The sequence below is a fragment of the Onychostruthus taczanowskii genome, unplaced genomic scaffold, assembly GCF_017590055.1.
Source record: "Onychostruthus taczanowskii isolate IOZ18803 unplaced genomic scaffold, ASM1759005v1 scaffold199, whole genome shotgun sequence".
In the NCBI taxonomy this organism is placed as follows: Eukaryota; Metazoa; Chordata; class Aves; order Passeriformes; family Passeridae; genus Onychostruthus; species Onychostruthus taczanowskii.
Genome location: NW_024499228.1, coordinates 305,128 through 327,644, shown reverse-complemented (window position 1 = coordinate 327,644; position 22,517 = coordinate 305,128). Strand labels below are relative to the sequence as shown.

At 37.4% G+C, this 22,517-nt stretch overlaps 1 protein-coding gene across 1 annotated transcript; it reads left to right on the top strand.

Moving 5' to 3' along the window:
• The first annotated feature begins 1,007 nt into the window (after nucleotides 1-1,007).
• On the top strand, nucleotides 1,008-20,625 carry SYCP1 (synaptonemal complex protein 1). The gene is given in 31 exon segments (XM_041402426.1): nucleotides 1,008-1,091; nucleotides 2,139-2,214; nucleotides 2,377-2,423; nucleotides 3,713-3,877; nucleotides 4,275-4,342; nucleotides 4,508-4,581; nucleotides 5,897-5,955; nucleotides 6,326-6,395; nucleotides 7,017-7,090; nucleotides 7,524-7,632; nucleotides 8,102-8,196; nucleotides 8,333-8,517; nucleotides 8,959-9,026; nucleotides 10,113-10,180; nucleotides 10,482-10,491; nucleotides 10,760-10,863; nucleotides 11,534-11,637; nucleotides 12,129-12,246; nucleotides 12,498-12,568; nucleotides 13,219-13,300; nucleotides 13,777-13,837; nucleotides 14,153-14,217; nucleotides 14,898-14,960; nucleotides 15,792-15,908; nucleotides 16,503-16,613; nucleotides 17,249-17,341; nucleotides 18,249-18,323; nucleotides 18,584-18,643; nucleotides 19,870-20,016; nucleotides 20,311-20,397; nucleotides 20,482-20,625. Coding segments are annotated over 31 exon segments (2,754 nt in total).
• The last annotated feature ends 1,892 nt before the right edge of the window (nucleotides 20,626-22,517 follow it).

Genomic DNA, 22,517 nt, shown 5'->3' with positions numbered 1-22,517 from the left:
GCCAGGTAAGTATTAGCATTGACTCCACGATTGCAGAAGGCTGATCAATTGCTTTATTCTACTATATTATACTATACTTCTTGATAAACTCATCACCCTTACAGACAGTCTGATACAGACAGATCCAACTGGTCAATGAATCCAACAATACCACCAGTGGCTAACTAAGAAATCACCCTTTGGTAAACAAATCTCCATAACACATTTGAAATGTGCATAACAACAGATGCAGCAAGTGAAGATAAGAATTGTTTCTCATTCTTTTCTCTGATATTCTCACAGCCTTCCCCAGGACACTGCCTGGGAAAGTTGTGCTTGCTGCTCTCTGTGGAGAGAGCTGTGGCCACAGCCCCCAGCAGCCCCCTCCTCACAGATGCCAGGGGCTGGGGCTGTGCCAGCTGTAGGAGATGCCTCCAGGGCCCGCGTTCCCCTCACGCACAGACTCACCGCGTTTCGCAAGGCAAACCTTTGTCCTCCCCCGAGCTCTCCGGGCTTTGCCTTTCTCTGCTCCGGCTCCTCCCGGAGCTCCCTGCGTTCCGGCGCCCGACACACAACACATCCCATCCACCGACGTTTCTGAGAGAGCAATTTACAACACGGGGGTCACAGGAGGACTGGGCTCCCCAGTTATTCCCTCTACAGGCGGGACCTCCCTTCCCCGCCGGACCCCCCGTTCCCTCAGACCTCTCCCGCTTTCCCTGCGACGGCGAAGGTCCCTCTGTGCTCCTCCCGGCCGGCGACCACGGCGACATCCCCAACCCGCCCGGCCCCCCGGGCTGCCCTGAGACCTCTTTGGCGTCCACGGCGACGAGCGAGCCCCGCCGATGGTCCCGATGGCCCCGCGGCCGCCGCTCCGTCCGGCCGGGCCGGGCCCGGGGCGGGCCCCGCGAGCTCCGCTAGGCGGCGCCCCCGCCCCCGCGCTGAGGGGCCGCTGCAGCTTCCCGCCCTTCGCGCCCGCCGGGAGCTGCCGACGCTGGGGCCCGACCGCCCGCCCTTTTATCGGAGCCATGGAGAAGGAAAACCGGTTTAAATTGTTCATGCCGCCGCGCCTGGGCGGTGGGCAGGTGCCTGCGGGCAGATCCCAGGTGAGCGCTCGGCCGCGGGGCCGCTGAGGGCGGCACACGCCCCCCCCCTCCCCGGCCGCCCCCTCGGGCTGGGGTGCTCTGGAGGCCGTGGCTGAGGAGGGGGAGGGGGAAAGCGCAGGGTCCCTTCCCGGGGACACGGGGACAGTGCTGTGCCCGGGGAGTGTCCCGGCAGAGCCCCGAGCTGGAGCGTGCACACACACACACCCACACACACCCACACCCCTGCCCCTGCATGGAGCAGGACGGCTCCTGCGCTGGGCGCATTTCTGTGCATATGCCTAGACTGGCATATGCACAGACATCTTCGGTTCGAATTTCAAAGACTTTTGTTGTTATTTTCTGTCAAAACTGAAGGGAATCATCTTCTCCAGCACCTGCTCTGTGTTTTAAGTCCACGTTTCATACGGGTAATTCAGCACAGAGAGCGAGCAGGGCCCCCCTCAGATGCTCACACTGGCGTTGATGTCTTGGTCTCACTGGATCAAGTGTACAATGAAAATGTTCTGTCTCCACACTGAGTTATGGAAATTCAACAAGTTATTTTTTCATGTCGAAGCTCCTTATGAAATATGTCGAGATTCAAACGGGATATTCTGACAGCAGATGAGTTAGCTGTTTACAGGATGAACTTCTGTGACTTAAAAACCTTGTAAAAGGGTATTTTTAATGCTGAAACATAATCAGATATGGTTTAGAACTTAGAATTGCCCTTGGAAGTAAAGCAAAAAAGAAATATCAACTACTGGTCTTCTCCTTGAGTCGTTTACCATGCACCAGTGCCCAGACAGACAGGAGCCGCTGAGTTCCCTGCATTGAAAGCTTCCCCTTTGGCCACAGCCTATAAAGCAAACTGCAGGAGACCAACAGTTCGATAAACCACTGTGAAGTAAGAGGCAAGCGAGTTCCAAAGTCATTACCAATGAAAATTGTAGGCAGCTGTTTTAGTAATGAAAAATTCTATTTTCACATCATTTGTAGGGATTTTTTTTCCTGGATTTTGTAATTCTTCTTTACAAATCTACTCATAAGAAATTAATTTTTAAATTTGTGCAGGGTTTTAACAAATGCTCAGATGGTGATTTTAAGCTGCCATTCGATGTGTCAAACCGTGGTGAAATCACTGATTCAGGTAGGATTAAAATATTTGCCATGCATGTTTTTTAGATTTTTATATATTGTCAAGATTTAATTTTCATGAGTAGTCTCACAGTTTCATATCTGTAACTGTTAAATACAGCTTCACTGATAGTTTTTTTAGAAATACATTCATCAAAATCTCTTCATGTTTCAGATACAATTTCACAGCAAGTAAAACTTTGCTCTGAAGTACATGAAGAGGTCAGCTAAGTATCAACTCTGCATGTCTAATTCCTTGGGGTCTTTTGAATTTGTTCCCAAACGGTGCCTAATGCATTATTCAGTAGATATTTCAGGGCTAAAGGAAGTAGTCAAAAGGGAGTAATGTGTTCTGTCTCCTGTTTAAAGCTGAATAACTTAGAGGATATATTTGTGATTTAGTGAACATGACTGGAAACAAATATTTAAAAATTAAGGTGATTGCAGCGTTGTTGTTTTTTTCTTTGAAGTGCCTGTGAAGTCTAGGAGCTTTAATTAGAGTCAGATTTAAACACTTAAGTATCCTTGTGAAACTGGTCTGAATATTCTATTGAGGGGCAGAGGGGTTGAAGTCAGAGTATTCTGTGGAAAGCTGAAGTAGGTAATCCCAAATGCCTTGTCTGGCTTTACTTTATCTGTAAAACAATGAATTCTTTGGTTTCCTCAAGCACTGGATTCTTTTCGCAGCGTCTTTAGCAGCATATTTCTGCTTTAGCACAACTCAGTAAACCTCATTTTTTTTTGCAATAGCTTCTGTACTGTGCAGCTACAAAATACTGTTTGCTGCCACAAAAGAAAACTTTTGATTTTCATATCCCTGCTGATTTTCATATCCCTGACGACTAGACTTTATTAATCCTAAGCCATTAAAGTACCATCGGGACTGTAACAAGACTGTGATGCAGCCAAAACAAGGATGGTGTTTGGGGGTGCTGTACGCGGACTGAACGCCCTTTGGGCTCGTGTGTTGCTCTTACCTGCCTTGATCACCGGCCCAGCACTGCTTGCAGGACGCTTTCAAAGTGCCCTAAGGGCACAAGGGTGGTGGTTCTCCTCCCTGCCCGTGTGTGTTGATGGCAGTATCACTCTTGGGCAAAGTCTCCGAAGCTGCTTTTACTTAACTCAGCAGTGTCTGTCAGAAGGAGAGGACAGAAAGGGCGCGAAGAACCTGCTAGAAGGAATTTTGGCTTCACTGATAATTCTAGCACAACTTTTATTGATTTTGGTGGACTGCAGTTATGCATGTCTTTTAAGATCATCTATTTGGTGGTGTCTGAAGGTGGTTTGGGATATTTCATTGTATTTGTTTCTCCTATGTGCTCCGTAATGCCTTTTGATACGTACATAGAGGCTGCACAAAGATTTAAACTTTGGCTCCTGATCATATAATCTTATATCGGCATCTTTGGAAAAATATTACTCTTGTGATGTTTCTTGGAGATAAATATGTTATCTACAACAGTATTAATTAGATAGTATTTGAGATTAAATTGTGGAACCTGTTTTAATAGAATACAGAAACAATGAATGAATTGTTCTCAAAACTCTACAAAGAAGCTGAGAAGATTAAGCAGTGGAAACTGACTGTGGAATCAGAACTAAACCAGAAAGAAAGAAAACTCCAAGAAGTTAGAAAGATTGTTGAAGCACAGAATAAAGCCATTCAAGAACTGCAGGCCAGTATTGTATAGATGTATACATTGAATAGATGAAGTTAAGTGCTTCCTGATTCAGTAGGGACAGTATTATTGATACAATTAAATATTAAAGACTGTTGCAGTTTGGTTTGTGCCTTGAGAAAATGATTATTTTGAGAAGTTGCAGGTACCTGTCCTGTGTGAGATGTGTATGAAGAATATACCTGTAAGTGTCTCGGTTGCTGGTAAATTATTGTTCATTAATTATTACATGTTTCATGCAAAAGATGAGTCAGCATGTAATACCAGATAAAACAGACTTCTCTCTACTGATGCTCGAAATTACTTTTTCATGAGGGATTTGAGAAGTTGAAGTGCATTTCTAATATATTTTTCAATAACAGTGTCTTTTTGCATTTGTTCCCTATGAAATTAGTTTGAAAATGAAAAACTCCACTTGAAACTGGAAGATGAGATATGTGAAAATAAAGATCTCTTGAAAGAGTGAGTAATAGAACCAAGTATATATTTTTGTGGTGAAAATAATCAGTTTTCATGTGGGCAGTTTTATATAGCTGTTAAATTTTAAAGGTCATTTACATTGTTACTCTTTAGGTACACAAAGTACTGTGCACTCCTGTGTAATCATGGTGTTTTTCCCTCCTTTAGAGCTGCTGCTTCAAGGCATCTGTGTAATCTGCTCAAGGAAACCTGCACTCACTTCACAGAGAAGACAAGCAAATGTAAATGCTTTTTTTATTTTTTATTTATGAGAGTAAATGTACTTCTAGCTAGCTCTAAATTCATGAACAGAAGAAAGAAGAAAGTTCTCGTGCTGTTCAGATAAGTTCTCCAGTTGAGATCGACTGGATGTGGCTCTTAGAATGAGAAATGAATTTTAAGTGGCTCACAAAATTGGAAGTGAAGCCACAGGTCTAACAGACATATGATTTGTTATGCTAAATCCAGAGGACTCTTGAAGTCAGTGAAAGTTTTTGCCTGGGAGCTATTTGGGTGCCTAAACAGTGATACAGGTTTGAGGCAGTGCCAGCACCCCTGATTAGCCACTGACAGCCACTCCAGAGCAGGGCAGGTCTCCTCAAGTCTGGTCAGCCCATTGAAGGTTTTCAGTCCCATCCAGATACTGTGAATATATTAAGAGATTTGAAGCGACACTTCATGCCTGTTTTTAGGCAGTAGAATCTACTCTAAATTCCCAGCACTGTAACAAATTTCCAGAGCTGGCAGTTCCTGTTTTCAGCCATCACACATTTGTGGGGAAAAAAGGTATAATGAGTAACTACAATTCTTCTCGTGAAACTGAACAAGCCAAGACAGCTGGATAACTTAATGAAGCTTAAGTTCTTGAGGTTTTAAAACATGTTCTTGATTGGGAATTTTACTTTACATGCAATTTAGAATTGTTGTTATAATCATTAGAATTTTACTGACTTGATCCTGGATACTTAAGAAGTGCCTATTTCTGTTTAGCCTTAATTCTAGAAACACTTGTGTATAGATGTACTGTTCTTTTTTAATAGCTGTGTTTCTTACTATTTTCTTTTTAATTGCTTTCTTAGGGAAAAATAGTATCAATTACAAAAGTGAAAGGAAAGAAGGAAAATATGGACATGGAGTGTTGTTGCAATTTTATAATGACAGTTCTGTGGTTATAGGTATCTGCTGATAGGAAGAAATTCAGTGCTAAACCCTATATTACAGCTTATCAAATACTAACAGTTTATATACATTTTTATTCCACAGCATTAATACTATAATAATTAATATGGTTGCATAAACTGACCCAGAATTACACTTTTCACAGGAAAAATATATTGGGAAGGAAATTTAAAAGCTGAGCTTGCTTAATGTTTCAATGAAATACACATTTTCCCTAGATTCTGTAACTTTTGGCACCATGTTTCATAATTACTTATTTAATAAGATTGGAGCTGATAATTCCTTTTTTTATTCATTATGCTGATTAAGTATTATGACTTGGATAGCTAGTATTCTTTTTCAAAAGAAAAACTTTCTTGTACGTTCTTGCTTTGATAGATGAACAGGAAAAAGAAGAAACAATCCAATTGTATGAGGAACTTCAAAGCAACATAGAAGTAAGTGACCAAGCTTGGTGAAAGGAATGGAAATGTGAGTTACGTGCATATGCTGAGCTGAGTTACATGTTGAGATACTATTTGTATCCATCATGTTGTGTGTGATGCAGGAAGTCTGGTTTTCAATCCCTTTTCAAGAATTATTTTTGTGTGATATAAAGCACATTCAATGGAGAAAGCGCAGTGGCGCGTGGATGTAGATCCATGTGATACGTGCTTAGAGCTGGGTGACTGCCAGAACTTCTGTCTTCTTTTTGGACTCTGTTTCACCTACCTGGTGGTTTCTCAGAATGGTTGAGGTGGGCAGCAGCCCATGGAGAAGTTCCAGGGTTTCCAGTACTGAACTTCAAATATTAAATTTTGTTTCTAGAGAATGACAGTGGCATTTGAAGAGCTTCGTGTGCAATCAGAGAACGACAGATTGGAAATGAGTTTCAAACGTGAGAATTCTGTGTATTGTGTTTATGCAGCTGGCTCAACAATTTTGTGCTTCATAGCTTGTATTACACATGCAGTATCAGGGCAGACAGATGTGAAGTGCTCGAATGGTGAGCAGGTCACACTGGGACACTGGGACCCTTCTTTCATTCATGCTGCTTTTGTTCACTGCCTGGCCCCCTCTATTGTTGTTCCACTGGGCCAAATTTGGAACTTTATTTTTCAAATAGTCACTTAAGTTTTGTCTGTGAAGTATAGTCTAGAGATCAATACTTATTTCATGTAGTTTGCTTATTTAAATGGAAATGCACTAGTGTATAGCTACAGAAACTTTAGCTAAATGCTCTCTCTCTATATGTATAGCCTACTATGTTCCTGTTTCATTTTTACATGCTCTTTTTGATTAGTTTCTTATAACAAACATGGAGTAATGGACTTACTCTGTGGAAAGCTGGCAAAAAAAGATATTTTGATTATAAAATCAAACACGGCCTCCACAATTACTCTAGGGAAACAAATTGTACAGCTGTACAATTACAAGCAGTCTTAAACTGGAAGTTGTATTGAACTTTGAGTATATTTCAGCTAGAATGTTAACTATGGATATTACTGTATCTTGAAAGTAAAAGAAGAAGCAGAAAAAATGGACAAGTTTGAAAAAGAATACAAACTGGAAGTCAGTCAAAAGGAAAAGCAGGTTTGCTCAGTTTTACCATCTAATATGTAGAGCTTTATTTGTGACTAAAGGGGAAATGCAAGAGCCAATAAGTGTTTCTGGATGCTAGTAAAAAAGACAAAATAACATCTGAAGCTGCATTTAAGTCAAATTTTGCTAAGTTTAGTGATGTTTCAGTACCTTTAGTCTGCTGGAATTCATGGTTTGATTTTGAATTGCAGAACTTTTTTGTTTAGAGTAATGTGACTTGACCAATATTTGGCTAAGATTATATCTAGCCAAATATTATCTATCTGTCTATCTATCTATCTATCTATCTGTCTGTCTGTCTGTCTATCTGTCTAATCTAACTTGAATGACAGCAAAATGTCTGCTTATCATACCTGGGATACAAATGAAATTAATATCTGTCCTTTTTCCAGACTTCATTATGATATTTCTTGCATTTTGCTAGATTTCAGCTCTTACCATACAGAGAGATGAAAAAGAGGATGTAATAAAAGACATCAAGGCTCAGCTGCAGACGTCACAAAATAAGATTGCTGACTTAATAGAAGCAAAATGTAAGAGTTCTGCCTGCTGTGTTTAAATGTAATTGTTTATAGAAGCATAGAAAATAGGGTCATGATAGTCTTATTCTGTTGCTGGTTGGCAGCAGAATTTTGGGGCCTTGAATGCCCTATTTTTGTTTGGGACAGAAGCTGCTCACGTGGGATCAGGACTGGCAGGGTAGTTTTTAGGGTGAGTCAAGCAGTGAGAGCTTTTGAAAATTGCCAGGGAAAAATATGTTGCTTCAGTTTTGCAAATTTACAGTCAGGCAGATGTCACTGAGGCAACTTACTTTTCAGAACTTGATTTTCAATATTTTTAAGCCATCTATATTCAAATTTTATATATTATTTTATAATATATGATGTCAGTAATATTGACCTTTGTTAAATTCTTTAGATGTATGTAATTTTCAATTTTAACAGCATTTTTTATGAACTATCCTATTTTAAAAGATATAAACATTTTTTTTTTTTTGTTTAGTACATGGTGAAGAAATGTTAAAGGAATCCCAGGTCAGTAAAGAACATTTGAGGGCAGAGCTGGAAGAGGCTAAAATTTCATTGCAAAAGGCAGAGGTACACCTTGCTTATAGTTTTACATTATAAATAGACTAGATGAGTATTTACATAAATAATTATGGATACTTTAGATATGAAACAGCTGTATCTGTTTGTTGCAAAACATGTTCAGAAATTATATCATGTTTTGAAGGTTACTCAAAAGACCTTAGAAACCGAGTTCCAGACTACAGTGAAAACATTAATTCAGGTTACCAGAGAAAAGGAAGAACAGGAGGAAGAATGTAAAAAAATAAAGGCTTTGTTTGCAGCCGTGACAGAGGAGTTTGAGACTTCTAATGCCAATTTGAAAAGCTCGCTGCAAGAAGAGCAAAATAGGTAAATTAATGAGTTTAAATTAGAAGAGTGATCTTACAGGTTGCAGTCTATGACAAAATCAAGAACAATTGGAAATGAAGCTGAAATTTGGAGGTTTTTTGACACAGTGGTCTAAATGCAGAGAATTTAATGTAATTTTTTTTATTTGTGATAGTTGATACTGGTCTATAAAGAGTAAATTTTTGCTCCCTCCAACTTTCATAATTCTGTCTTTAAGAAATGCAGATTTCTGTAAGTATATGTTTGTTTGCTTTTGTGTCTACTGTTCTGAAGTTGTAAGAGTGAAATTTGATATGTGTTGCAGGCAGATATATCATCTGCCTGTTGAAAGGTAAATGTTCTTAAAGTGCTTGTGCTAAGACTTTGTCTTATTGTCCTTTAAGTTTCAAATGCAGTGCTTTGTACTATACATTTGGGATTTTAAAATTATCATTTTCTTAGACTAAAGAAATCTGAAGATGATTCAAAGCTGCTTGCCTTGGAGCTCCAAAATAAATCTGCTGAACTGGGTAAGGCTTGGAGAAAGGCAGAAAATGAGCTAGGCTGTAATAAATTTCTGCTGTTTTCTGGAAATGGACTGTCTCTAGTAGTTGAAGAAATGATTTTACAGTACCTGTACCTGTCAGGAATGCTTAAATTTATTTTTACTCAGCTGACTCCCTTTTCTTTGAGGGTCATTGGTACTGGCAATAGCCAAAGGGCAGTACTGTGCAGAGCTGCAATAGTAAGACCATTCATGCATGAATTCTTATGGAAGTAATTCTGGTTTCCAGCTAAGACCAGTAGCACTGCAGGTGCCAGGAGTGACTTCTGTAGCTTGTAGAGATAAAACCCTCCCATTAAGGTTTCTGTAGACCCTCCCCATGCTAGAAGTGGAATGATGCTGGCAGGGGTTGTCTTTCAATACTGCTTTGGTATCATGTGGTTTCTAGGGATGTGCTCCTTAGTCCCCAGAGTAAGAGATCTGCATTCAGGATGGTTTTCCTGCTGTGCAGCACGTGGCCCCAGATCTCATCTGACAGATGAGAAATGCAATTGGATGTGTCCATCTGAGCTGAGGGCAGTAGAGAAGTGTTCAAGAGGGAACTGCTAATGCTTGTCTAGAACGAGGCAAGATGAGACCTGTGGGAGTTCCACACCAAACACAACTTGCAAAAAGTACCAGCGTTGTGAATGTGCACATAGAAAACATTTGGAAATTAGTAACAACTGCTTTCTTTTTTCAGCATATCCATGTGATACCTTCAGCAGTTCAGATTTTTTTTTCTGGAACAATGCAGATGCATCAATACTTGGGGAATACTCTAGTCTTACAGTCCATGGTTTATTTGAAGCTATAATTGTGGAAAACATAATAGACTCTAAATTTTATTTAAGATAAATATTTAGTTTCTCTTCAGATACAGATTTGCTAATGTCTGAATCATTTTTTCAAGTCTACATTTAGATTAAGTCATAAATTAGCTTTTCAGTTTCTTAACTTAATCCAACAAGTTTTGAGAACTGGGTATTGCAAAAGGGTAAATGTTTTATACTGCCTGCTAAATATGAAAAATTATTTCTGTTCCATTAATTTTGCATTACATGTCCTGTAGAAGAGATAACTAAAGTAAAATGTGATCAAGAACTGCAACTTGAAGAGCTGTCAGCAACTCTGGTAAATGTTCATTTTATTAATCTCATGGCATTTGAAATTCCTCTTGCTTTATAAGTATCTTAAATGCCATAAATAAACACAGTCGAGTCTACCTTAACATTTCTACTAAACTTTCTCACATACAATTTCATTGTTTTCTTTGAAGAACTTCTTTATTGCCACTGTTTTTCTTGTCTCTTGTGCTTTGTTTTTTCTTGTCTCCCATGTTTTGGTTTTCCTTGTCAAGGTTTTTTGTTATTTCCTTCTTTGTTTATGCCCATTCAAATACCACTCCCTCTGGATAAAAAGTTTTTCCATTTTTTCTTAGTTACAGGAAGGTAATTAGCTCTGGCCTCTGTGAACCCTACTGTGCTGTGACACAGGCCCATTTTCTGTCACAGAAGTCTAAGCTGTATGAAGTACACTCTTAATAGAGATTTTTTTTTTCATTATGATTTTATATTTACAAGTCTAACAAGAATCCATATCAACTAAAGTTAAGATAGTGTGAAATCAGGTGTGCATTTTAGCGTGTCTGCTTGTTGTTATAATCTGTGCATTGAGTGGTCTGAACGAGTTTCATTTACTAAAATGGGCAAATTGGAGGACTTTTACTGAAGAAGGATCTTGAGGCTACTGTAGAACATTTGCAGAGTGAAAAAAATTTAGAGAGAGAAATGAAAATGCTCTCCAAATGAGAGAGGCCTGAAGTAGGGCAATAGTAACATGTTTCTATAAATAGTGAAGTTACACATCATGACTTGTACATGAGTTTATGCATAAGAAATAGCACCCAGAGCAGTGTCCCACCCTGAACTGCTCTGCTCCTAACAGTGACAGCAGGAGATCCTCCATCCTCCTGTTTAGAGGAGCCTGACTGTTGCCCCTTGCCCTCCTACAGTAGCTGTACTAAGGATGAAGACACAGCCCTGTTGATTGCCTTTCTATTCTGTTGTATAGAACTGGAATTCTCTGATGTTTATTTAGTCTTTTTTTTTTTTTTATTTAGATGAATGCAAAAGCTTAAAAGTCAGAAGCAAATGTCTTTATTTAAAATCATGCCCAAGGAATCTAATTTAGTTTTGCAGACTAGGTAATTAAACTCACAGCAGGGGACATTAACAGCACTGGTGTCAGAATTCACTATCTCACACCACTTCCATATCCCACAAGAGATATGTAAAGATACAGTCTATACATACAGATAATACAGATAATAATAATATAATAATATCTTTACATGCAGATAATACAGATAATCCATGACATGGATATTGTTTGGTTCTTCTGAAAGCCTTGTGCTCTTAGTTCATGTCTGATAACCTCCATGAGTTGTAGTTTGCACATGTATACTCAAAATTCCTCCTTTTCATTTTGCAGAAAGAAAACCATGATTTGAAAGCACAGCTTACTAGTACAACTGAAAAGGAACAAGATTATTTAAAACAGCTTGTGACTCTGAAAACAGATCTTGAACAAGAGGCGTATGAGTATTTTGAAAATATAGTATTTAATTATTTTTGGTGTAATATAGAAGTTGCTTTAACACACAGTGAAATGAACTATGATTATTTTCTAATGAAAGTTTTGAACCACATAGTATGACATTAATTATATACTTACATTTCTAAATTACACTTTCTCTGTTTGTATGTATTCTATGGCATATGTAGTTGTTCCATATCTCTTTGACTTATTTAACAAGAAGAGAAAGCTTCTGCATTTGTTGTTAATCTTGTGTTGAACTGCATCATCTTCACTAACCATTATATTTATATAAAAGTTTACTCTGGTTTTCTTTCCTTCTTCTGTCACCTTTTTATATCCCTCTGACTTTGCTGCAAAGCTTATATTTGTAGATAAAGGCCTGGACTTTTTTCATCATGGAATAACACTTGATAATGGATATATTTAATTTAAAATGAGATTTCAAAATGCATGTTCTTATTCATCTTGGCCATTTGTTTTAAATTAGGTTAAAGAATGAACAACTAACAGTGTATCTCAATAAGCTTTCACTACACCAAGAACAAACAGAACAAGAGAAAAATGCTGTGGCTGCAGAACTCAAGAAACTGCAAGAACAACAAGAGGCAAGTTGTAAACTTCCAGCTTTTTTGAAAGGACAATACTAAATTTTACAAATTACTCAGTTTTACAAATTAGATGATGAGCTGCAACATGACTTGGTTCTGTAGAGTACCTGAGCTGTTTTTTGTGTTGGAATTGGAAAGGAAGTGTATTTACACTTGTGAATAAGGCAGGTCAGTGTGCTTTGGATGTCTGAATTTTTTAAGAAGTCACTTTGAATTTTATTTTTTTGCTGACACAGGTCTTTATTCAGGATAGTAAGAAAAAAGATGAAAATACAAAGCAGTTAGTTGGGAACCTAGAAGAAGCAAATAGCCAGCTAAGGCAAGTAGAAACAAATATTAATATCTGATATTGTTAAAGGAAGTAGACTCAAATAGTTAGTTGTGTTCATATAGTGTTTTCTGGGATTTTTTTGATTAATGTTTTTCTAGATTATATAGCTAAACAGAAACTGTTCAGAGTTGCTGTTGGCCAAGTAGATTTTCTCAGATTAGAAATACCAATTGCTACAGGAACAATGTTTGTCATCATTTTGTATTACATAGAAAGAGCTGTCTTGTTAAACGTCTTAGGTGAAGGAAATTAAAATGGAAATTCAAGGTTGTGGATTAAATGTGACAAGGCAAAACTGGATAAGTGTTACTGTCTGCAGAAGTCTCTGTATCATCAGTTCAGTAGATAGGCAACCTCCCATGCTTCATAGCTGCATTACAATATTCCAGGTTAGGATGTATTTTCCTTAGGTTAGCTGGAACATCTTTTCCTACTTAAAAAAAGTATAGACAGTTCACATATTGACTTCCTAGGCGTGTTGCTTCATTTTAAGAGCATTTTCATTGAACAGCTTATGAAGTTCCCATCGACATTAGCAGCTCTTTTTAGAAAATAAAATATGGGTTTATTAGAAGTACTGAAAATAAGTTAAAGGCAATAAGTAAATATTTACTAATGCTTGTTAATTTGGCACTTAGAAATGAACTGGAGTCTTTGAAGGAGAAAATGGCAAAGACAGGTGAAGAGATTAAAAGTACACTGGATGAAAAAGAAGAAAACGTATGTCACATCATGTGTCATGAAAATATGCTACATAACCTGTAGGACAGCACTAAATGTGAAACCTTTGTTGGGATTTTTTTGCAAAGCTCTGCCTGGGGGATGTGATCTCTGCCAGAGGCTTTCTTCTTTCACACCTGCTGCCAATTGTGACATTGTGTGTCCACATGCTGAGCTTTATTATTTTAAAAGAGAAGCACAGTCATTGGGGTGTTTACTCTTTGCTGGGAAGTTTAATATTAAAGATTTGTTTGTTTTCAAGGAAACAGAGAACCTGCTTTTCTGTTTTTTCATACGCCCACTCAGTGATGGATGGGCTCTGGATTAGCTTTTTATGTGTAGTGTGAGTTTTAGCTTAAATAGATTCAAACAGTTTTACTTTCTTGCTGTTGTTTCAAAGCAGTCTGGGGTTTTTAGCATTAGAATGGATTTCAAAATTTCATTGTAAAAGTCAAATTTTACAATTGTAATTTCAGGTTAAGAGTACTGAAAATGAAATTTCAAGAAAGGAAAAGCCGTTGAAGATTCTAGAAAATAATTGGGAAAATTAATTTTTTCGTGGATGTAGGGAACTTCATAGAAGTGTATTTTTTAAATTGTGAAGATACTGGGGGTTTTTTCTCCTTCTTTCTTAACTCTATAACCACTAAGGGACTGCTTTATTGCTATTAATTAACATCTTGTAGTACTTTATAGCTAAAACTCCAATCACTCTAACATGTCAGCTTGTGTTTCAGTCCCATTGGAATAAACCAGACTGGTGCAAGTGCATGTTTGAGAACATTTACAGGAATTGCTAATACAGGGAGTCATTTTTAGAACTTACTAATTAGTGTTTGAAATATCTCTTTCAGATTAATAATTTAAAGAAACAGGTGGAAAATAAAACCAAATACATTGAAGAGTTGGAGCAGGAGGTGTGTAGAGATTTTAAATGTCACAAATACATAAACACATTGTATTTTGGGTTGACTTTTCAGCAGATTTGTGTCTGCTGTGATATCTTTAGATACACCTATGTAATTTAAAAATTTTCCTTTCTTATCCTAACCCTGAGCAAATTAGGGAGTCATCTTTGGAATCATTTGATTAGTTAAATGAGCCTTAATTTGAAAAAAGCAATTACAAAAATAATGTCTTTAATAAACATCTACTTTTTTTCATTTAGTGCATAGTATTATTTATGTACTTGTAATAAGTATCTCAGTTACAGCTAGTAGAAAAGAATTCTGCACTCACACAAATTGTAGTAACTTCACTGTAAAAATAGATAACTTGTATTTTTTGTCATGACATCTTCACCTTCTGTCAGCAGCATCTTAGTTTTAATTCCCATTCTGCACCTCATTTGTTATTCCCTGCTGTTGCTCAGGAGGAGCCTTTCTTAAGGTCATGAAGAAACAGTAATTATCACAGTAATTAGTTGAGCAGTCTTTTGTTTGTAGAATTGTTCTGGAACCTGAGCTGCACAACAGAGAGTTATTTGCCTGATGAAGGCTGGAATTTTGAAGATTCTGACATTGTTGATGCAGTTAAACCATTATATAATTCCATTCACTTATTACAGTACAGTGCTTGTTTTGTTTTATTTCAACAGAATAAGATGCTGAAAAAGAAAATGACTGCAGAAAGCAAGAAAACCAATACTTATGAAGGGAAGGTAGGTTTAAATAACATCATGTAGAAGATGAGGTTTTTAAGATGACTGTTTTTAAGTCCCAGTGTAAGTAATGATAATGCTTGTTAAATACATTCTGAACTGGTTTTTGGATCTGGGATACAGACTTTGCAGGAATGAGCTCATAGTTTTTAGAAGATCCTTCCATTTTTAATCATTGGGCACCAACTGTTGGACATTTAAGAGATGGACTTCACATTGCAATTAATTATGTTTCTAATCTGTTCCTTTTTTTTTTTTTTTCTTTTGTTGATAATGGATAGGGTTCAGCAACCTCATTGTAACAGAAAAACATTTAAAAGACATATATATATGTTACTCACTTTAGGCTGTTCTTTAAATGTGTTCTGCAGTGGCAGTCCCTCTGATGGGAATATTGTGTCCAGCTTTGGGTACTGCACTTGGAGAAAAGTGGACTTTTTTGAGGATATTCATATGATAATCTTAAAAGGAGAAACTGTAATCAAAATGTACAGCTGGGAGAAAAATGTGCTATAAAACCTGTGAAAATCTTATATAGATTTACAGGAGAGGGAGTAAAATCTCCATCTGTATTTGTTTTTTTCCGAGGCATTTAGGGTGACTGCTTAGGGCAGTCTTCCCCATTGCTTCCCCATTGTGCTGTTGCCATTGTTTCTTTGAGTATTTTCTTTATAAAAAAAGAAAAAAAGCTGAACTTTTAAATAGGAAAGACTTTAATCATATACCTGGAAAGTAACAGTGTGTTTCTGCTCAAAAATACGAGGTAAGAAAAAAATCATTAACATAGTAATTCCTAAACAAATAACAGCAGCAATTCTGCACTCTCAAAAGGTGAATAAATTGCAGTTAGAGATGGAAAATATGAACAAGCAACATAAAGAAGCAGTTGACATCTATCAAAAAGACATAGAAACAAAAAAAGTAAATGAAAATAAACTTCGTGAAGAGGTGAGAGGTGTTAATTTTTACTGCAACTTATTTTTTTTAATTTGAAATGTTTTTATGAAGCTTTATTGGCTGAAGTCCTTGCTCTTACATTTCAGTATTGTCAACATAAATGGAACTTGTTTATGCCTGTGAGCAAAGCTTTAGTATATTAGGTGGTTAAGTTGAAGTATTTGGATTTGTCTTTGAAAATAAGAACTCCGTTAAAAATTCTTTATTTCAAGATATAGTTCAAAGAAATTCTGCCCTTGGTATAAAGTCAGCATAGTTAAATTAGATTATAACTTCTCCCATATTGGTATTTTCTGCCCACACATTTTTTTGATGGTAGTTCTAAGAAATGTTTAGCACTAGGGCAGAGTGCTTGAAATGGCCTTTTGGTTTGAAGTAAACTTGCCTGCCATGGATCTACCTTTGATCTTGCCCATTTTAAAAATCTGCATAAAAGATGTGGGATTTGAAATGGATCTTAAAAAGCAAATGAAGCCCAAATGGGACTACATGCTTTATATGCACAGGGTGAAGAAGAAATTAAATTAAGGTTTTAAAAAAATACATTGTTATGTTTATGAATGAAATGCAATTTCTTACTAACAGATAGAAAAGATGAGGTTGATTTGTGATGAAACAGCAATGATACAGAGAGAAACTGATATCCGATGTCAGCATAAGATAACTGAAATGATGGCACTTATGGAAAAGCACAAGGTAAGAGATTTTACTGATTGCTGTGATTTGTAATGTGTGATACCATGTTAATAACCTTTCAAAACCAGAAAAAGGCCTGAATCTGGGAAAAGGAAGCTGAACACATGCTTGACTTTGCATCATCTAAAATCAAATTAATTTGAAGATTTTGAAAAGATTCCTAGGGGCAGATAAATTCCATTCATCTAAACTTCTAGGATTTTTAGATTTTTTTTTTAATTCAGACTTCCTTTGATACCATCTGAATGCAGTATTTTTCAGTTATCAGTTCGGCCTCTTTCTCTGAGAAGATTACTTCGTGACTGTCAGCAGTTTAGCTTGCCACATTTTAGTTTACCTTTCTGTTACTCTATTTTGCAATATCTTTAGCAGATACCATTAATAAAGATAGCACAGCTGGCTCTTAGGTGCTGAACACATATTGCTGCATAGAAATAAAGCACTCTCTGCCAGTCCACAAAATAGTACTTTAATCAAGCTACAGTTTCTGCAGAAGCACCAATGAATCTTTTCTTTCTGAATCTTAAAAGCCTGCTTTGGAAAAATTACTGATGTTTTAAGACTGGATAGCTCTATAATTGTAACATTTAGTCACATGTTTTGAGTTTGTTGTTGATTTGGTTTTTTTAACACAGAATGAATATGATAAAATGGTTGAAGAAAAAGATGCAGAGTTAAAAGTATATAAAATGAAATACCAAAAGCAGTTATCATCAGAAAGAGCAATGGTAAGGAGTATTTTCCAATGTTAAATAATTCAGTGAGGGGGCTGATGTCCTTGTGTAGTGGTTTTATACTGGCTAAGTGCCAGGCATGCACAAAAAAAACATTCACTCATTTTTCTCTGCTATAGTTGAGCAGAGGAGGGGAAAGAAACATTCAAGGACTCATGAGATAAGGATTAGGAGAAAAACACTTTGAGGGTAAAGCAGATTCAAACTTAAATGGTACCAAAATAATTATTATTAATAGAATTAAAAATGGGTAATGAGAATTAAAATAAACCTTTAAAACACCTTTTTTCCCAATCCCTCCCTCTTGCCCACCGACAGCGCAGAGAGATAAAAAGATGTGATCTTCAGTCAGTTTGTGACTGCTAAAAATCTTTTTTCTGTTCACTTAGAGAGTTTCTCTTTCTTGCTGTGCTCTGGGGTCTTTCCCACCAGAGACAGTTCTCTGTGAACTTTTCCAGTGTGGTTTTAATTTTTACGAGTGGCAGTCCCACCCAACCTGCTGCAGCAGATCTTATTCTGGGCACTAAATTCTCCAAATGTTTCTAAAAATCAATTGGAGTAGCAGTGTGTTTGTGTCTGCTCTTCTGGATGGTGTGTCATGTTCTTCACACTTTAAATAGGAAACTTTTGTTTTAGTTAGATTGTGCCCTCTCACCCCCATTCTCCCAAGTGTTTTAAGGTATTACCTTGAACTCTTCTGATCAAGTACCCATTTCTTACAGTACTTCAGTCTTTTTTAAACAAGGTAAAGCAAAGCTTCAAATATTACAGGGTTGAAAAGCAGATAGAATTATCTTTTGTATCTAATGAGTATCCCTATTAATTACTGTCTCACTTGGGACTGTTTTCTTTTTTCCGGGTTGTGCATAGTTAACCCTGTCCTTTATTTAATGGCTTTTAGGAAAATGAGCTGTCATGCTTGAAAAGTGAACTGTCATCCCTTAAGGAACAACTGAAAGCAGGAACTGAAGGAAAGGTGCAGTTTTTTATTAACTGACCAGTGTGGGTGAGAGGTGTGGCCTGGGCCTGTGCTGTGGGAGAAGTTGTGTAAGAAATGAAACTGAATTCAAAACCAGTGACTTTTGAGTGCTGAGGTTGTACTAAATCTGGTCATATATTTGTGTGAACTTTGTAACAGTCTGCGATTATATACTGTGTTCTGTAATTACACCAAGAAGATTTTTAAAAACGGAATTCAAATAAATATTTACTTCCTATCACATAACTCTTTTTTAGGAGAATCCTGTAAAAGAGCACTCTCGCAACGTGATTCCTGAAAGTGAAAAGAAATACAAGGTAACTTTAACTTTTTAATTTATTTTAGAATTTGGTAGGATTTATATGTGTAGAATAGATTGAAGTGCCATGGTAATTTATTTGCATTCAATAAAAGACATTAGAATGTTTTTGACTTAAAACTTTTTAAATTATAGAAAATACAAACTTATGTTCCTAAACCTTGTTTAGATCTATACAGTGAATCTATTCATGTAAAAAATAGAAAGTCTCCAAATTATATTCGTACAGAAGTCAGCATAGTGGAAAATAAAAAATGTTTCCTTCAGTACCTGCACAGGAAGCCCCTTGGGCAGTCCAGCATTGAAGTTTTGTAACACCTAACAGTAAATTGTTCTTGTTGGATTTTTCTGCCTGTATTCCTTACTTCTCTGTAGATGCTTTTTTTTTTTTTTTTTTTTTTTTTTTTTTTTTTTTTCTCCCCTGGGATAAGAAGGGATTTTAAAGGGTCATGCCATTCCATGGAGATATTTGACAGCAGTTTCTGGAAGGGCTCCCAGTGTGTAGTTTTTCTTGCTCAGTTGTTGCTTTATGTCTCTAGAATTGTTTTACTTAGTCTTAAAAGTGTCCCTTTGTAAAGGCACTTTTTCTCTATGGAAGAGAAAAATCTTATACAGCTGTAAAAATTGTCAAAGTATCAAAGTAGTCCTGACTGCAGAACTTACTCTTCTTCCCTGTCAGGAGTTTACTTGTGGTTTTCATGGAACAATAGAATCCAGCACCATTTTTCTAAAAAAGGATTGCACTGGACCACTGCAAAGCTTCTCAGTTTAACTTCTAGTGAAAAGACTATTTTAAGTAACACCAATCTTGATATAGCTATCAGTCTTTCTCTGAAAGCCTTTTCCTGCAGTTTTGTTTGTTTCCATTTTCTTAGATGTTTGATATAGTCCACATGTAGTGGCTACAGTTCAGAATAACCTGAATTTCTGCAGATAAGCATGAAGAACTTAAATACAATGTGCCATGAAACTCAGCTCTTCCATAGCTTCCCGTTCATTCTCCTCTTTTGGCAACCAAAAATAATATAAAAATTATATTTCCACCCCACCCCACTTTGTTTGGGTCTTTGCTTCATGTTTGGATGGAAAGATAATAATTCTACCATGTCTCTCAGGTGTCTTCTTGGACACTCACACTGTAAACTGGGTCATGAGTTTGGGTTTCGATTCCATACTTACCCTGTAAAATATAATCTAAAAATATAAACATTTTTTTTTTCCCAGACATATATTATCAAGACTCCTCCAACAGATAAAATGCAAAGTGGAAGAAGCACAAACCTGCCTTCAGAGCAGAGCACAAGGAAAAAGCAGAAAGTACTTCTCCCGCTGGATACTCAGTCAGACAGCTCTGAGCACACTGACCTTCTGGTAAGAGTCAGAGAACAAATCGTGTGCTGAGCAGCTTTTTGTGCTCACTGCTGTGTCTAAGAATGAAGATAAAGAGTTTGGGCTTCCACATTCATGGCAATATTTATGTGTATATTTTTACTTTATTGGTTCTTTGTGGAATTGCAGCTGTATGTACATAATTAACACTCTTTTTATTGAACTGTTATGCCTCATAATTACATCTTTATTTTTTTCATAGTTTAATATCCTTAGGGGGAAAGAAAAAGTATTTTTTTTAATATAGCGTGACTAAGTAACTTTTTGATTTATTAGAGCATAGTCTCAGAAGAAGAAATTTTTAAAAATTTGTACAAAGATTATCCACAAGCTTCAGAGTTACATTCCACGGCACCCAGAAAGGTATGTTAGCCTTTCATAAGATTAAACCAAACAGTTAATCAGATTATTTACAGAAACTAGTGGATGTTTTATTTTCCTTCCTAGACACCAGCTCCATCCAGTGTGAAATCTCCAGGCTCTGCACTGAAACTCAAAACCATGAGGAGAATGCGTGAGGCGGGGTGGACTGCAGTTTCCAAAATGGACAGGAAAAGAAAAATTAAAGAAGTTGTGAAGTTCTTTGCTTAAAATGCAGAAATACCCAGTGCCCTGGCATTGCTTCCTGGTGCCACCACAGGGTTGTTTTTCTCTCAGAGTTAGTACTTTGTTGCATGTTTCTGTCATACTCAGTGTGTTTAATACTATGTTAATTCCTTTACACGTATAAACTTTATGGATCTATAAATACGTCCCCCTGCAGAGCATTTTCCACCTTTCCTCCCTTGTGCTTCAAAATGTTGGGACACAAATTAGCCAATGTTAAATTTTGAAATAAATATAACTAAATAGAAAGTTGTTTCAAAGCTGTTTCTGGCATTAGAAATTCTGATTTTAAAGAACTTCTGTTCTTTTAAATTTACTCCGTTTTTCTTAACACATAAGTACTTAGTGGAAGAAATGTAGCTGTTAAATGTATGTACTTTTACCTGAAGTCCTCTTGCTTTTTCCTGCATTTTAATGGCTGTTAGACCTGTCTTTTTAGACTGTTTTGTTTTCAGTATGTTGAAAGTGTTTTGAAACTTCTAAAATTTCAGTAGAATTACTTGTATTTAAAAAGATTTCAGCTTCATAAGGAGTAAAATGTGCATGTTAAAAGACTGTGAAAACAATGTTAAGATGCCATTAAATTGTTTGTCTGAAATACGAAGTGTGGGACTAGATGTTGTTGCTTTAAATATTTGAACACAGACAGAAACCACCCACCAGCCTTCCTAGGGACCAGCAGAAGTGTAAGGATAGATCAGAACATCCATTTCTGTATTAATCCTTGATTAATCTTGGTTTCACAACAATGACAAACTCTACTTCAGAGCCTAGAGATAACAAGAAAATTGCAAGTACGTCTTAAATGAAAAATCAAAAATCCCAAATTCAGCTGAAGTGGGAAGCAAAACATATTTGTTGCATTCTTTTTGTGTAGTCTTATGGATAGGCTTGTAGTTTGGGTTCCTTATGTTGAGCTGTTGAGCAGTGATGTAAATGAGATTTGTTATTGTATGTAGCTAACAAATATTGTGCAAAGATCTGGAAAAATATGCTGTGCTTTCCCCATGAGCACTTGGAAGTGAAAAATTGAAGTTTGTACTGCCCACTTCTAGACTTAAACAGTAACTAATCAATTAGAATCTTGGTATTTTCCAGGGACATGAATCCATGGTATGTCACATAATTCTCCTGATACCGTGAATGTGTCCTGTGAGGTGGTGTGTAAATCACCTGAAAAAGTACAAAAATATTGCCAGCAACACTCCAGAAAGCTTGCAGAAAATGCAAACAGCAGGGAAGGGTGTAAAATCTGTATCTGCCCGTTTCTGTGCCTGATTTTGTGAATGGACTGAGGGTCCCCCTCCTTGTTGCCATGGCAATAATGCACAGCTACATCTCTCCGTGTCTCCTTCTCTGGCCTCATGCCCAGTTTGCTGGAGCACCCCGTGGGGGAGAACACCCCTTTATCTGCTCACACGTGTCAGCTCCTGAGATTCTGGGGCTCCAACACCCTCTGGACTGCAGCTGGGCCCCCCGGGAGTGCCACAGGAGTGAGGGGGATGGGGGCTAGAGCTGGATGTTCCTCTGGCTCTGGTCCAGGGGTTTCCCAGGTGCTTTGTGTACCTTTGGGGTCGCCAAAAACTGATCCCTTGTGAAGGCTGACCTGGAACAGAGACTGGATGGAGCTAAAGAATAAAGTAGGTATTTATTAAGAGGCCTCAATGGATCCACCTTGGGCAGCACAACCCAAAATGGCCACAGAATGGACAACAGGTCAGGGGGTCTCACACTTTTATAAGTTTTCGTCCATTAGCATATTGGAGCTAATTGTCCAATTACAGCTTTAGCCCATTAAGTCTCATCCTTCTTGTTTTCTGTCTTTGGTCCACTGTTGTTTATGCTCCTGGGCCTGAGATCTGGATCATTTGTCCTTG